The sequence below is a fragment of the Akebia trifoliata genome, chromosome 13, assembly GCF_017979445.1.
Source record: "Akebia trifoliata isolate Shusen 1 chromosome 13, ASM1797944v1, whole genome shotgun sequence".
Taxonomy (NCBI): domain Eukaryota; kingdom Viridiplantae; phylum Streptophyta; class Magnoliopsida; order Ranunculales; family Lardizabalaceae; genus Akebia; species Akebia trifoliata.
Window position 1 is genome coordinate 17,852,916 of NC_141387.1, and position 16,471 is coordinate 17,869,386.

Sequence of the window (16,471 nt, forward strand, 5' to 3'; positions counted from 1 at the left end):
ATTTCAGTCCATTGAAAAACAAAGCCAACGGGGGTGGTTTTGGGCTGGGTTTACCTAAACTCGTCCCCAATAATATTTGCACACCTTGAACCCGCCCCGACCCTGATTCGGGTCTAAATTTTTAACCCCTCCCCCACCTCTAATAGGTTTTCCCTGCCCCGCCCCACCTGATCTCCCTTCAAACCAGCCCAGCCCATTTTAACTTTTGAATGGTGTTGGGGTGTAAGAAATAATTTAAGAAATTGGGGTATTGTAAGTAAAAATAAAGTTCAAGAAGGTTTGAACCGGAGAACAACTCTTTGTGTCTTACCACTATGCTAGGTCGTTTTTGTTGTTCAGAAGGTATGTATATATGTATAATCGGGCCAGGGCGGGGTATACCATAATCATCCTGGAACCATTTGAAATAGTAAAAAACCAGCCCTATAGGGATGGGTCGGGGCACCAATGGGGCGAGGTGAAATTGCCATCCCTACTTGAGTCTTGAAGGAGATTATGATACAAACTGAGGCAATCACGCGACAAAATTGAGCCAAACCAAGCCAAACCTTGGTGTTTCGTTCTGGTCACTCCCGAGACTGAGATGTGTTGGCTGAGATTTTCAAGACAACAATACCTTAAACCATAGTTGGGGGAATCTGTTTGTTGTCCCTCCAATTGTTTTATGACATCTGGTCCACGTACTTCTATGATTCCTCATATTCAAAGATGTGGGGAGTTTTTTCAGAGTATCAAGTTTTTTTTTTCTCTTATGGACCGTGGTTGGAGATAATATACTAATGATGGATTATGCCAATACTATGTTTTTTGTGATTTACCTCAAGATTGATGATCTCGAGTAAGATTCGTTCTCCATAATTGCTCCCCTGTGGGTCCTTGCACCGTAGGGCCTCCAACGCCTAAGTTAGAACCAAAAAGTCGCTAAAAGGGTTTTTAAGCTAAAAGATTATGTACCTTTTCAATGGTGATGGTGTGCCTTTTATAGAGGTTGGGATGAGATCTTTCCCGTTTGGATGTTTCTTGATTTATGTCTATCCTAATCTAACAACTCAATTTTGTTTTAGAATTCCCTTCCTTTTTGGTCCTTAAATCGTTTTAATAACAGACATAACTAGTTAAATGCTCATTTCCCTAGAAATTAGGGCTTTAGTATCACTGTGTGACATTCGATGAAAATCCCGACCTTAAGATTCTATATCATTCATTCCGAACTTTTGACCCCGTTTAGGGTTGGTAAGGCATGCGACCCGACCCTTTCTTATCTCGAGATGCCACGCATCATCATCCTAGGGCTCGTAGTTTTTTCCCTCCACACTAACCATAGGGAGACAAGTAAACAACATGTGTATGATGTGTGGTAACTTCGATGCGGTTCATCATCTTTTATTATTTCACATTTTCTAGGGTAATTGTGAATCTAGTCTCTTAACCTATTGAGCACTCAACATTAGCGGTTTCTGGGGGCTCTTCTATCAATCGGAACTTCAATTAATAATCACAAAATTCTTTGAAATATGTTTCTTTTTGCTATTTTGGTTATTTAGAAAGAGACAAACAAAATTATTTTTGAGAAGAAGAATAAAACATGAAATGAGGCGTTTAAAAGTTATATCACCTTTGGAGCGAGCTACTTCAATATCCAAGAAGTAACGAAGAAGACCCAAGTCTTTAGTGTAAATCTACTTGGCTAGACGACTCTTCAAATCTAAGATACCATTAGGATCACTTCCAGTGATGATAATATCATCCATGTAAACTATCAACATAATAATTCTACCAGAAGAGCGCCTCACAAACACTGAATGATTAATAGGCAAATCCATAGGCAAGAACAATTGAGCTAAATTTATCAAACCAAGCTCTAGGTGACTGTTTCAGCTTATAGATTGTCTTCTGTAGGCGATACTAGTCTAGTCTTACTAGAGGCAACATATCCAAGTGGTTACTCCATAGATACCTCTTCCTGCAAGCCTCCGTGTAAAAGGGCATTTTTAATATTAAACTAATACAAGGGCCATACATGGCACACTACAACAAAAATAAGAACTCTAACAGAGTTTAGGTGAGCCACTAGAGAAAAGGTCTTACTATAATCAATCTCATAAGTTTATATGTAACCCTTGGCTACAAGGTGCCTTCAACCTCTCAACAAATCCATCAGGAAGATACTTGACTATATACACCCATCTGCACCATACATCCTACTTCCTAGGTGGAAGCGGAGATAAGTCTCAAGTATGAATATGATGAAGGGCTGCAATCTCCTCTTCCATAGCTAGTTTCCACCCAGAGGAGGATAATGTCTGTATATAGGAAGTAGGAACATAAATAACAAACAAGGAAAGTCCAAATTAGCGAAATGAAGATGACATCCGATGAAAATACACAAAATTAACAATTGGGTGCTTAGTGCAATATTTAGTACCCTTCCTTAAAGTAATAGGAAGATCATTAGAGGTAGAAGTAGATGCTGGTGGATGTTGAGGAACCTCAAGTGAAGCTGATGATGGATCTGGGGCCAGTAGAGAAGATGAAGGTGCTCGGAAATGAGCACGTTGATATACTTGAAGAGGCATAGTGGAATTGTCACCTGCACAAAGTATTGGAAGCATAAGAGAGGAGAAAACTGTAGGAGACAGCTCCTCCTGATGAGAAGACACAAGATCCAAGTCAAATGAGGCACCAACAAACGAAAAATAAGGTGTAGACTTAAAGAATGTCACATCAGGACTTACATAGTAGCGTTGAGTGACAGGACAATAATATCTATACCTTTTTTGTGTACGAGAGTAAACCAGAAAAACACATTTGATGGATATTGGGGAAAGTTTATTCAACCCGGGCTCAAATGAGTAAACAAAGCAAAAATAACCAAAAGACTCTAGGAGTAACAATAAAAGGATGAACTTGTGGACAAAACCAGAGAGAGGTGATTGACCATTTAAAATTGGCGATTACATGCAATTAATAAGATGACAAGTTGTGAGGACATCACCCTAATAAGGCTTAGGTACATGCATTTGAAACATAATGACGCAAGCAATATCAAGTAAATGACGATGTTTGTGCTCAACAACATTATTTTGTTAGGAAGTATTAATACAACTGGTCTAATGAATAATGCCATTATATGAACAAAAAGACTGAATTGAAGATTGCATGTATTCTAAGGCATTATCAGAATGGATAATTTTCACAAGTTTGCATAATTGGATTGAAATTTCTTTACGAGGTAATTCAGTGAAATCTTTCAATAAGAAGAGCCATGTCATATAAGAATAATCATCCACAAATACAAGAAAGTAATGAAAATTGGATAAACTTTTTATTCTTGATGGACTCTAAATATCTGTATGAATTATTTCAAAAAGACTAGATTGACGACTTTTAATACGATTAGGAAAAGCACTATGGGGATGATTGCCCAATTCGCAAGTCTCACATTCTAAAACTAACACTGATCTCAACTTAAAAATAACACAGCATACATTAAACGAAGACACATGATTCAACCGATAGTACCACTGAAAGGGTAAAATTGAAGCACTCAAGGTAAAAACAGGCGTATCATGCATTAAATAGTATAATCCATTTTTCTCATGCCCCTAATCATTTATCTTTCTCATCTTGAGATCCTGAAAGACACAATAAAAGGGAAGAAGGTTACAGAGCATTGCAATAATAGAAAGTAGATTAAAAGGAAAATCAGGGATCAAAAGAATAGAAGACAAGGGAAGAGATGAATCTTGGAAAACATCACCTTTCCCAACTTCATTACGAGTGGACCCATCGGCTAGGACAATGCGAGAATTAAGAAAATGAAAATTAGAAAAGAGACAAGATATACCAGACATGTCGGTACTAGCTCTTGCATCGATTACCCAAGATGAGGGAGACTTGACAACCATAAATGTGGGATTACCTAAAGTAGCTATGGGTGGAGGTTCTGCAGTCAAGGTAGTCAATTTCTGAAGAATCTCTCTCAATTGTGTAGTAAGATAAGAAGATGCAACTCTAGATGTTATTTGAGAAGTGGATTCAGTGAAACTTTGAGGAGGTTCCTCTTGAGCTTGATTAGCCCAAGCAGGTTTATCCCATTTATCTCAACAGAATTGCTCAGTGTGACTAGTGTAGCCACAATAACTACACTTCAAATAACCACCATGGCCACATCCACGACCACCACGACCTCCACTACTAACAATATCAGAAATCCCCAAATTTGCCATCCGGGTAGGAATAAACTGAAAACCCACACATTCACGCGGCACTGTTCACATGACCCTTTTCACATATTTGTTTTGAAAACTGAATTTTGGGACTTTAAAACTGTCCAATTCCTCAAACATTCATAAACACCTTAAACGAATACAAACAAAGTCCTAGCTAAACATCTAGGTGCAAATAAACAAACCTCAAACACCTAATTCCTTTTTGGAACCAAGGCCTTATGGTTTGGAAGTACCGGATTGAGGAAAGAAGAGAAATTGATTAAGAAAATGGGAGAAAGGAAGAGAAATCAAGCAGATCTAATGGTAGAAGTGCTCTGATACAATATTAGAAGATTAGGGTTAAGAAGAGGATGAAGCTAGAGAAGAGAAATGAGTAGGTCACTCCCAATAGGATTCAACCTCTCTTTTCTATTAAAATCATGTGGTTGGTCGTGTGGGCTTAAGTATTGGGCCCACACGACATTAAATGAGAACTCTAACAACCTCCTTTTTTTAGTCTGCTGGCGGGTTCCTCTTTGCTAACTGATGTTTGGGTTTGGAGAGAAGAAAGTGATGGATTATTCTCGATGAGATTGTTTTATAGATCTTTCTAGGAGGAGGATGAAATAGAGTTCCCAGCGGTTGCTATTTGAGGGTCGAGAATTCCTTAAAATATCGCATTCTTTAGTTGGACAATTGCTCTAGATATTTCTTTACCCTGGATGGGTTAATTCGAAAGAGGGGGGGTCTGCATTTCAAGTTTCTGTTCCATGTGTAGGAGGGATGGGGAATCGGCAAGGCATTTGTTGTTGCACTATTCCGCGGCTTCTGAGATCTGGATGTATTTCTTCGACATTTTTGGTGCCTCAAATTACTTTCCCTCCTCTCGGTCAAAGTCCTTCTCGAGTCTTGATCTGGCTTGGGTTCCACTTTCCCGCTATCTAAACGTATTTTATGGTCTGTTGCTCCTTTCGTCATATGCTGGAGCATTTGGAAAGGAAGGAAATAATGGGTCTGTTAAGGAATGGAAGTGTCGATTGAGAGTATCATTTTGTCAGTCAAAGGTTTCTTATTCTTTTGGTGTAAAGCCTTTGAAGAATTTAAAGGCCTTTTCTTTGGGGATTTCATGGGTAGATGGGATAGGGTTTGGAGCTTATCCTGATTGTATTAGGGGTCTCGTTGTCCCCGTACTATTTCTGTTGGTCATCTTTACCACTTTTTAATGAAATTTGCATTTGCCTATAAAAAAAAACAGAAAAAACATAGAATTTCAGTTCAACATATGGTGTTCACTGTACATTGGATATTAAGAGTGATTATGTGGTCATTATGTGGTTGGTCATGGAAGCACTTGTTTGTTTTGTGTAATACTTCATCTTAGTGGTCTTTGTTATTTTTTATTTTTTAAATTTAGATTTAATGTTTTTTCTATTAGATGAGTAGATATGAAAACACTTGAATTAACAGAAGATATGGATATATATGGCTTTGATGGTGAGAAGGTTCTACCTTGATGAGATGGTAAAGTCATGCGGTAATACCTCAGACCTGGGGTCAAAACCTGCCTTCACACTTATACCAATTAAAATTGAATGCATTGGCGATGATGAAAAAATTTATATTAGAAAATTCCCATACGGCCCTACCTTTCTTTTGGCGGGTTTGAATTTTCTATGTTTTTCTACTTGCACTTGGAGTTCCGGTTCATAATGAAATTGTTTTTGTTCATTTTTTTTTTTTTTCATTATGGTCTTTGTTCTATGGTTTAAGTTTATGAAGCACTAACTATATATTTTATTTTCTTCCTGACTATGGTTCTCCAGAGAATGGTGGTACTGATGAGCATCAAAAGCAGTCAGAATCTCAGATCCAATCTCAGTCCCCTGCAACTGGAATTGTTCACCCTGGCATGGCACCGCCCTCTGTTGAATACATGATGCCTCCACATCTTGAAGTGGGACATGCCATGGTATTTATCTCAAAGTTACTACTAAATTACGCAGCACATTCCAAACTTAAAATTTTTAAACGAAAGATGTGTTATTTTTCTTTCCTAGGGAATCTTATTATGATTATATTCAATGAGCTCAACATCTAGATGAGTTAGTATCATATGAGTACTTGCTCTTTAAAAGTGCACTACTTGTAGCAGTTCTTTTTTGTGAGGACTCAGAAAAGAGGATTGTTGAAATGGCCATTGAATGATGAACTTCAGATCTTGATTTCTTGCGGATCTTCGCTCGCTCTACTTAATTAGGAAGTTAATGTTCCATAAGAATTAATGGTAACTTGTCCATAGCTTATGTGAAATAAATTAAAACATTAATTTATCCCATGTGCAAGAAGTTCTACTTGGATATATATATAGGGAGCGTTCAAGGGCCAAACATTTCGTTGTATATTGGTTAGAAGTTTCGGAATGAGGTGATTTTTTGTGAGGATTATCTATATGGTGAGATCATCCTTACATAAAATCAGCCCATTCCGAAACTTCTAAGCTCAGTTTAGAAATTGAAGAATCATGGACCGTCAATCATTTCTAAACCCTCTTTTAATAGTTAGAAGTTTTAGAATGGACTGGTTTTTTGAGAGGATGATCTCCTCACCATAGAGATCATCCTCACAAAAAATAGCCCATTCCAAAACTTCTAACCCATATATAGAGCGAAGCATGTTGGCAAAATGTTTGGCCCTTATATATATATATATATGGGGACAGTTCAGCAGCCCTAAAGTTTGCCAAGTTTGGTGCCAAACATTTTTCAAAATATGGGTTAGAAGCTTTGGAATGAGCTGATTTTTTGTGAGGATGATCTCTATGATGAGGAGATCATCCTCACCAAAAATCAGCCTATTCCAAAAATTCTAACCCCATCAAAAGTGATTTACAAAAATTGGACGGTCCACGATTCTTCAACTTGTAAACTAGGCTTAGAAGTTTCAAAATGAGCTGATTTTTTGTGAGGATGATCTCTTCACCGTAGAGATCATCCTCACAAAAAATCAGCCTATTCCAAAACTTCTAACCCCATCAAAAGTGATTTACAAAAAATGTTTGGCACAAAACTTGGCAAACTTTAGGGCTGCCGAACCGCTCCCTATATATATATATATATATGGGTGGCATTTGGAGACCTTAAAGAGAGCCAAACATTGTACTAAAACTTGTAACCCCATCAAAAGTGGTTTACAAACGATTCTTCAACTTGTAAACTAGGGTTTAAGTTTCGGAATGAGCTGATTTTGGTGGGGATGATGTAGAGATCATCCTCACAAAAAATCAACTCATTCCGAAACTTCTAACCCCTATTTTGAAAAATGTTTGGCACAATGTTTGGCTCTCTTTAGGGCCTCCGAACGCTTCCCTATATATATATGGGGCTGTAACATTAGTACACCATTATAATAATATATATATATATTTTTATCATTACACCATTATAATAATATGAGTTGACATAATCAATGCTTTTATTATGAAATCACACCATAAGTGAATAAAGGGTAAAATGGAAAAAAAAAATCTCATTTTATTGATTTATAATAATTTACATATGGTGTGAATTCATATTATAATGGTGTGGACTGTGTGGTAATATCACAGACATATCTATTTTTGCAGTCTTGGCGTTTTTGTGCAAGGTTTAAAATCTCGTCTCAAGGCAATGTTTTGAGCGAGAGAAAAACCGATATTGTCTCGACCAAAACATTATGATACAATACATTACATTCCAAAACATTCAATATTTCGGGGTTAATGTTTCATATAGTGTCAACCAATAAAAATACATATCAGCATATATATTCTGACATCCTGAACCATGTTTTGGCATTTGTGAGCGAATTTTTTCTAACTTCAGTTTACACTCTTAGTATTCTTTGGAATGTGCAATAGTACTTCTCATATTTTTTTCCCTAGTATTTCCCGTCACTATAGTTCGCCCTTGCCTACGGTGCGGGCATCCTCTTTGGGGGTTAAGGGAGTAAAATAATAAAATTGAGGGATACTATTAAAAACTCTAGGGGGTTAAAGTGGTAAAAGAGGGAAAATAGTAGTTAGAAGGGTATTATTGAAAAAAGTGAGGAAAGAGAGGAAATATAATAAAGTTGAAGGGGTGAAGAGAGAAGACCATAGAGGGGCCGACGCAAAGCGGTGGATGGGATGTTTATCCCTTATAACTGTAGCAACTATGGGAACCACAATCTTGTTTTATTATATAAATTGATTTTTTTTAGTAAAAGTCAAAAAACTAATTACCTCCGCCCAAAGGAAAGTTCCAATGAATTAATGAACGTTGGAAAAACAAATAAAAATACCACTATGAGTTAGAGTATTATGAGGTTATTTGGCCATTTATTTACATGTTTATCTAGTATAACATGTATTGAAAAATTTCCCTTCAAAATTGATATGTGGGTGTTTTTAGATTTTGTCTAGAATGTAATTTGAGAGTTATTGATTTTGTCTTTTTCTTGATAGGCAAAGCATTTTATGCAAAACAAAATAATATAGTACGAAACTAGCAGGTAGAGGAGACCTACCTAAGAAAATGATGAAGAATTAGAAAAAAACATATAAAGGAACTAAAAGTAGGTGGTGCGGAACGCAAATCAAGCTAGCAGTTAGGGGTTCCAATGAAAATTTTGAAAATATTTAGGTTGTAGCATGTTTGGGTCTAGAGTTATTTTTTATCCCTTTTAATTTATTGGGATTAGTTTTAGATGAGATATTTATTTTTAGATATTTTTTAATTATTTTAGAGGTCATTTATTAGTTTCGATACTATTCACGTTATTTTTATTTAGGTCTTATTTTGTGGGGTCAAAATTTATTGTATTGGGTCATTTTTTGTGCCATTTGATAGGTTTTTCAGTTACCTATCAAACGAGCGCAAAATTTTGCAATTTTGATGAGTTAGAGAAAGTTATGGCCAAAATACTGATGGGGTAGTCAGTGCTACATGTGATTGACTTTTCAAGGTCAAAAGAGTCAATTTTTATTTAATTTTAAGATTAGGATTTTGAGTCTAGCTTATATATATGACTATTGTAATTGATTTTAAAAAGTTTATGGAATAAATTATTTTTGCAGCTTTCTTCTACAAATTCCTCCAGTGATTAGAGACAATCCATCTTGGTGTGAATCCAATGTTCTATCTTTTCTATCATCTTCTCTTCTTTTTCATTTGTTTTTGTTTTTGTTTTCTTGATTTTCTTGAAATCTTGAATTCTTGAATCCATCAAGAAACTGATGTGGACAACGTAGATTTGTTCGATTCTAAGGTTGTTCTACTTTGGAAAGGTCAAATTAGGTGGTGATGAAGAAAAATTATGATTATTTTTTTTGGAGAAAAAGGGGTTTTCTAAAATCCCAAATGTCTATATGTTGAAATGTAAAACACCAAGTTTTCCAATTATAATATTTTGCAATTAGGGTTTGCGAAAGGTGTAGGGTATTTTTTTGGGGTTAGGTAATAGAGTATTGGGTAGATTTGAAGAAGAGGTTAATGGTATATGTGTTTATGGTTTAGGAAGGATTTGATAGGTTTCTTGAATGGGTTAGAGGATTCTTGATGAATTCAAGAATTCAAAAAATCAAGTAAAAAATAAAAAATTGGGAAAGATGAGAAGATGATAAAAACGATAGTTACTTGGAATTACACGATAATGAATAGCCTATAATCATTGGAGAAATCTTTAGAAGAGAGTTGCAATTTTTTTTCCATAAACTTCTTAAAATAAATTACAATAGCCATATATATAGGCTAGACTCAAAACCCTAATCGTAAAATTACATAAAAATTGACTTTTTTGACTTTGAGAAGTCAATCCCGTGTATGACGTTACCCATTGGTATTTTGGCTATAACTTTCTCAAAACTCATCAGAATTGCAAAATCTTGGGCTTGTTTGATAGGTAATTGAATAACCTATCAAATGGACAAAAAGTTGACTCAATACGACAACTTTGACCCCTCCAAATAAGACTTAAATAAAAATAACGTGAATTGTACATAAAGTCCTTTCTTGTTCAAATACCAATTTGTATTCTAGGTGGGTTCTCAATTTCTTGTTTAAATATTGGTTTCAACTTTATCATATAACCAGCGTAGTGTGAAAGTCAAGTCGACACGAAACAAACTAGGATTGAACTGACCTTTCTCACTCATGTCCAAGTTGGGGAGGTAATAAATCTCTCAAAGCAAAGAGTTGTCGTATGTCATTATGCATACCATGGGCCTTCATCAAAGTTGTCATTGTCACGTGGTAACTTCTTCCAAATCCCTGGTTTGACTTTTATATTTTCCCTCCCTGGACATGGCTTTTAGGGAGTTCAAAAGGAACTTCTTTGAAGGTTTTCTATTTGGGTGGGATCAGATTTGTTGTATTCCTTCATCTTAGTGTGGTTGCTTCGTCTGTACAATCTCTTTTAGCTGGTCATCTTGGCCACTTTAATGAATGAATTATTATTATTATTACTATTTTCTTATATGGGTATCCCCACCTTTTGGGTGAGACTAATCCAATGGTCACACACATTGTCCCCCTTGAAAAGTCCTACATGCAACTGGTTGAGCCGAGGGTCAACCGGACCCTGGAGGGTGGTGCCAAGGAATTCATTGCTTCTTGGGGCTTTGAGACCTACCCTTTTTGAGGAGTTTATCAAGGCTCGGCATGCCACTAGGCCAACCCCTTGGGGTTGAATTGATTTATTTACTAATCGTAAAAAACATAGTTTCTTTTGTATGTCAGAGTCTGACATACTTGTGTTAGTGTGCAGCAAAATGCCATTGATCTTCATTGCCACATTTTGTACATTTGTTTATTGTGGTTTGATTGCTTATGAGTGTGTTTTTGTGCTTGCTTTAATGTTTCATATTGTTCCTGTGAAAACTTCATCAATTTTCATCATTTCCATAATATCTCCATCATCTCCATGAAAATTGTATTAGTTTCTATATTAATGAAAATATTTAGGCTGATTGAAATAGATGTGAAAACGGAAATTTAATACCTTGGCTCATAGTGATGGCTTTAGTCTGTTACACTTGGGAAGTGGTTGAACGCAGTATCTTGTTGGTCCATGATATCTCTGAGACATCTACTGGTCCATGATTTTCTCTATGGTATTCTACCTTCACTTATGGATGTAGGATCAATTCAAAAAGATGATTACAATAATGACAAATTCAACAGAATGCTAAATTAGCAAGTAAATGCTCAATACTTTAGAAATACTGCAGTACTGAAGCTCACAAATCTTGTTGAAACTTTGAATTGTTGAATCTTCAACTTTGTTAAATGTATTAGACTGAATCATAATTTTTTTAATTGGTTAAAATTTGGGATTCATGGAAATTTTGTTCATCTTAGGTTTCTTCTCCTGTTTCCAACCAAGAAAGTCTTTTATAACCGAACTTGTTGAAAGAATTAGTCTAATTTGTTGCTTGCTTATATGAGAAAAATAGGAAATTGCGGTGGGTATTTATTACTCCACTTGTCTTTCGTAAGTGTCATACTAATGGAAGATGTTCATAAAATTGAGAAGCTAAATTAATTGAAGCAAAGTATTTCTCACAGGCACAAACAGCTTATCCATATCCAGATCCCTACTATAGAAGCATCTTTACTCCCTACGGTTCACAACCTATGGTATGTAAACTTCTTTGATTGCTATCTATTGATAGACCCAAGACTTCTCTAGTGATACTTGGTTTATACTTTGTTTTTAAAATAAAATTCTTGTTTCTTTGATAATTATCGGTTTCAGATCCATCCTCATCCACTACCTCATCCTCACCCTCAATTGATGGGGATTCAAGCTGCAGTTCCGTTGCCATCAGATGCAATTGAAGAGCCTGTATATGTCAATGCAAAGCAATATCATGGTATCTTGCGACGCCGTCAATCTCGTGCCAAAGCTGAATCAGAAAATAAAATGCTCAAAAATCGTAAAGTATGCTATTGCAGACCTTTCTTGCTTTCAAGTCTCAAATTTTATTGAGGGGCTTATTCAATATTTATTTGGTATTTAGCATTTCCAATTTGACCTCTTTTTGGATCGAGTTATTTAAATACTTTAATAATCTGTCAGAAGACCTGTTTAATTGTTGTTTATATGCCATACGTTTTGGCATCCGTTACATCATGTGGGTTCCAACTATTGTTGTTTGAGGCCCAAAAGTCCCTTCAGAGGTGGCATTCTTCATCTGGTTGGCTGCGTCTGATAGAATCAGACTGGATAAGATAATAACTCGATGTATTATTTCTATGGATTTCTGTTCCTTGTGTAACGCTAATGGTCGATCCTTTTTTCATCTACTTATCGAATGTAATTTTGCTCATTGGATTTTGGTCCCATTTCATCTTTCTGTCTGTTCCATAGATCTATATAATTTTTGTTCTGGAGTTTGCAGTCCTTGTCTTTCATTTCAAGAGACCATTTTGTGGAGATTAGCTCCATTTACGATTTTCTGGGGGAATCTGGAAAGTGAGAAAACAATCATGATTTTGAAGGAAAGGAACGTCTAATAGAAAGTTATCATTGGCATTTTAGGTCTTGTTTTTCTTCTTTTCAATATTTTTCCCTTTCATACAAACCCTTTAAGGAATTTAAGGGCTTTTTCATTGTAGGACTTCTTGTTTAGGTGGGGTTGTGCTCGCTGCTTTGTGTTTTTTTTTTCTTGCGTAAAGCTTCTAGTGGGTAGGTCTACTTGACCTACTATTTAATTTTCAATAAAATTTATATCCGTAATTGTACATTCTTACTGATGTTGGTATATAAGACATTTATTACTCTACTTATATTTTATTTTGTATAATTTAAATGTAACATATTTGGTCTCATTGAAATCTTCTAAACAAGGATCACATATCCATATGACCATATTCATGGTTATTTTGTTGCTACATGGGTACTCACAGGATTGGAGTCTGGCTGCATCATGGACTTAACCCTTTTAAGGCTTTTCATTTCTGTTATGTGATCGTACTTCTCTATGAAGCGTTTAATCTGTTGTGATACTCATCATACTTCCTATTAGTAAGTACTTATAAAAGATTAACCATGTGGGAACTTTTAAAGAAGCGAATAATGGGTTGGTTTGCTGATTCATTTGTGACAAGTCATGATTAAGTTTATTGGCATCAAATGATTATTGCGGTGTATATCAACAACCTCTCTTATACTGCGAAGTTTAATGATAAATACCGTACCTTTAGCACCTAATTTACAATAAATACTGCTAATTCCCCTGTATATCTTAGTTGTAGGAAATCGCTTATTAGATGACGCTCCCACCCTAAAACCGTGCTTCCACAATTCTGACTTGGGGGCACTTAGGACTTGTGGTTTGGGGATGACATAACTGTGAATTGTTTGAGACAAACTCTTGGATCTAAACATAGATCATGAAATTATACTGTTTTTATTTTTTATTTTTATGTTCTATGTTTTGAATTTTGAATCTATGTTTGGATAACTGATTTAATTGAATAATTGAATAGGTATTTATGATTTCTTTTTCAACACATTATTTTTCTTACTAATTGACCATCTAAGTTTTATTTTTATCTTTCAATGATGCATGTATTTGTTTACCGTTTCACCTTGAACTGTGTGCAATATTTGAATTCACATGTATATCCTTTAATATTTTCTTTTTTTAGGTGCTAATGTTATCTTTGTTTTTTTATTTGGGGGGGGGGGGGGGGGGGGGGGGTGAGTGTTGTGTGTTACAAGAGACTTAAATTCCCTGTACCAATTGATGCGGCAAGGCCAAATGGGTTCCTTTATTAGATCACCGTCTTCTATATGGAAACTATAGAAAGGCTTCGTTCAATTTTTCTAGTTGAAAACTTAAATTGAAGAACTATCAGTCTGTCATAGGGTAAAAGTGTAATGCTGACTAGAGTGCCTTGCACATTGCCAATGTAGATGGTCTTCTTTCGGATAAATGGTTTGGATCCAAGATTGTAAGTCTCCGGATATGGAAAAAAATATGGTATGGGAAAAGGTCAAGTAAAATTCCATTTCGACATTCAGTATAGCTTAATGGTAGTTTGAATTTATGTTTTTAGTGCTAGGAGTGGTGTCCCTCCCCCCCACTCCTAGCAAAAGTATGATATGGAAATCATATTGGAAAAATTTGTGTATTTGATGTCTTTTTTTGTTGAAAATTCATGAACCTTTCTGTTTCTTTTTAATATACACCTAAATTTAAGGATTTGTCAAAAATGTAGGACCCGAGTGTAGAATGCTAATTATATGGAAACACATCCTCTAGTTTTGCCTCAGCAGCATTCTATATAGCCGGAAAATGCTGTCTTAAAGGCGTGAAGTTTGTTGTGACCCTTGTTAGCAATCTCCCGTTTAATTCTTGAAAAATTCACGAATTTTCTGTTATTTCAATGTAAGTATTATTCTCTGCATTATTGAACTATTCTGAATAATTCATGGATTTTAAGTTTGAAAAGAATAAAATGCGGTTTTCACTAATTTTTATAAAACTCGGTGGAAAAAAAAATGCTCCTATAACTTGTTGTATGTTGTAAAGCGTAAACTTGTAAGTTGTGACGTGTAACACAAGTCGATTTTGAAGTGGGCCATGCTTCAAAATTTTGGAAGAATCTACATTATTACGTGACAAATGTCCCTTTTATCATTCAAAAAATAATGACATGACCCTCTACATTTATTTGAGATTACACCTTAATTTTTCAAATTGATGATTTGTCCGTTGACTTTGGTCTTCTTTTAAACATCAATGGAACAATAATCTCAATGTCCTCATTATCACCATCATCATTATTACCATCACCTTCACCAATTTCATCATCACCATCACTACCATATGGCTGAATATTTGGTTTTCGAATTTTTGAAATGAAACTGATAATACACGTATGAAGCATATGCTGCATATTTTCCATTTATTGAATTTTTGGCCGACTTGTAGATCGGATTTTTGAAATCCAAAATTGAATAGAACTCGAGTTTTTCACGAATCTAATTTTTGCTGTATTCCAAATTGCTAACAAGGGTTGTGACAGCTGAGACTACCTTTCCCCTACTTGGAATGTCTGATGAATTGGTGCATGTGCAATGCGACTTTCATTTTCATTTTTGACATGCAACTCTTATTTAAAAACTATGTTTCTTTTCAGCATATATAAAATCTTAAATGATTCGCGGTTTTGAAATTTCTTGCAGCCTTATATGCACGAATCTCGACACTTACATGCCTTGAGAAGAGCGAGGGGATGTGGGGGTCGGTTTCTTAATGCCAAGACAGATGAAAACCAGGAGACCTCAAATGAAAAAGCTCAGTCCAACACTGAAGACTCCAATAAGAACCAAAATTCTACCTCGGCGAAGGCATCTTAAAATTGTTGAGTCAGGTTGTTCAATTCCTCACCTTAGTAGTGGGGGGTGTACTCATATTTGAACGTGTAGCTCTTTTGGCATATAGGAAGGTAGCATAACTGAAGTCAAGTACGTAGAAGCTGTGAAGTTGGTTGTTCTTAGAGAGAGACCATTAAATTTCTCTCAAGAGTTCTAAAGCTTCTGATGCTGTATTATCCCCAAAAAAATGCTGATGCAGTTGCAGAGAGATCAATGATAATGCCACATTGTCTTATAAGGTGGTTATGTTTGATTATTTGGTTTTCAATATTTAGGTCAGAGAGTTTAAGTGACAGTTGTGATGTATATTAGTCATTTCATCTAAGTAATTCTGGGCAGAAAAATATCTAGGGTTCAACTCCATTGCATTTGTGTTGGTGTGTAACACTAATCTCTATTAGTTAACACTTTGATTTGACATACTGTGGCTCAAATAGATAAGACCCTGTAAAAAGCTCAATTTATCTTCTCTGTGGTTTTTTAATCTTGTTTACATGTAGGGGTCCAAGTTGTTGGGACATTGTGCCCAGTAGTTACAAAAACTGGGATTGCATTCTGGTTGAGGTTCTACTGTTAAAACTGGATGAAGACATTTGTGTTCTCTAGTGGTTCCTAGGCTTACATGGAGATTGTGTTCACCATAGAGAGATCTTCCTTCCCAAGAAGAAAAACGATGAAGAATAGGGCTATTCATGATTATTCAATTAAATGAGGTACCACCTTTCATTGGTTCAAGAATGGTGAACTAGATATGTTTCAGTTAGACACGTTGATTATGTCCTACATGGTCAATGGTCGAATCCACAACCACAAATATAGTATAATCCACAACCACAAATATAGTATAGAAGTATCTA

At 35.6% G+C, this 16,471-nt stretch overlaps 1 protein-coding gene across 1 annotated transcript in view; it reads left to right on the forward strand.

Annotated features, from left to right (window-relative positions):
* Positions 1-16,083, forward strand: part of NF-YA7 (nuclear factor Y, subunit A7) — a 32,064-nt gene extending 15,981 nt beyond the window's left edge. The window contains exons 3-6 of the mRNA XM_086420807.1: positions 6,035-6,180; positions 11,792-11,863; positions 11,982-12,167; positions 15,423-16,083. Coding sequence (XP_086276933.1) covers positions 6,035-6,180; positions 11,792-11,863; positions 11,982-12,167; positions 15,423-15,596 — 578 coding nt within the window. The 3' untranslated portion in view covers positions 15,597-16,083. The remainder of the gene's footprint in view (positions 1-6,034; positions 6,181-11,791; positions 11,864-11,981; positions 12,168-15,422) is intronic.
* The last annotated feature ends 388 nt before the right edge of the window (positions 16,084-16,471 follow it).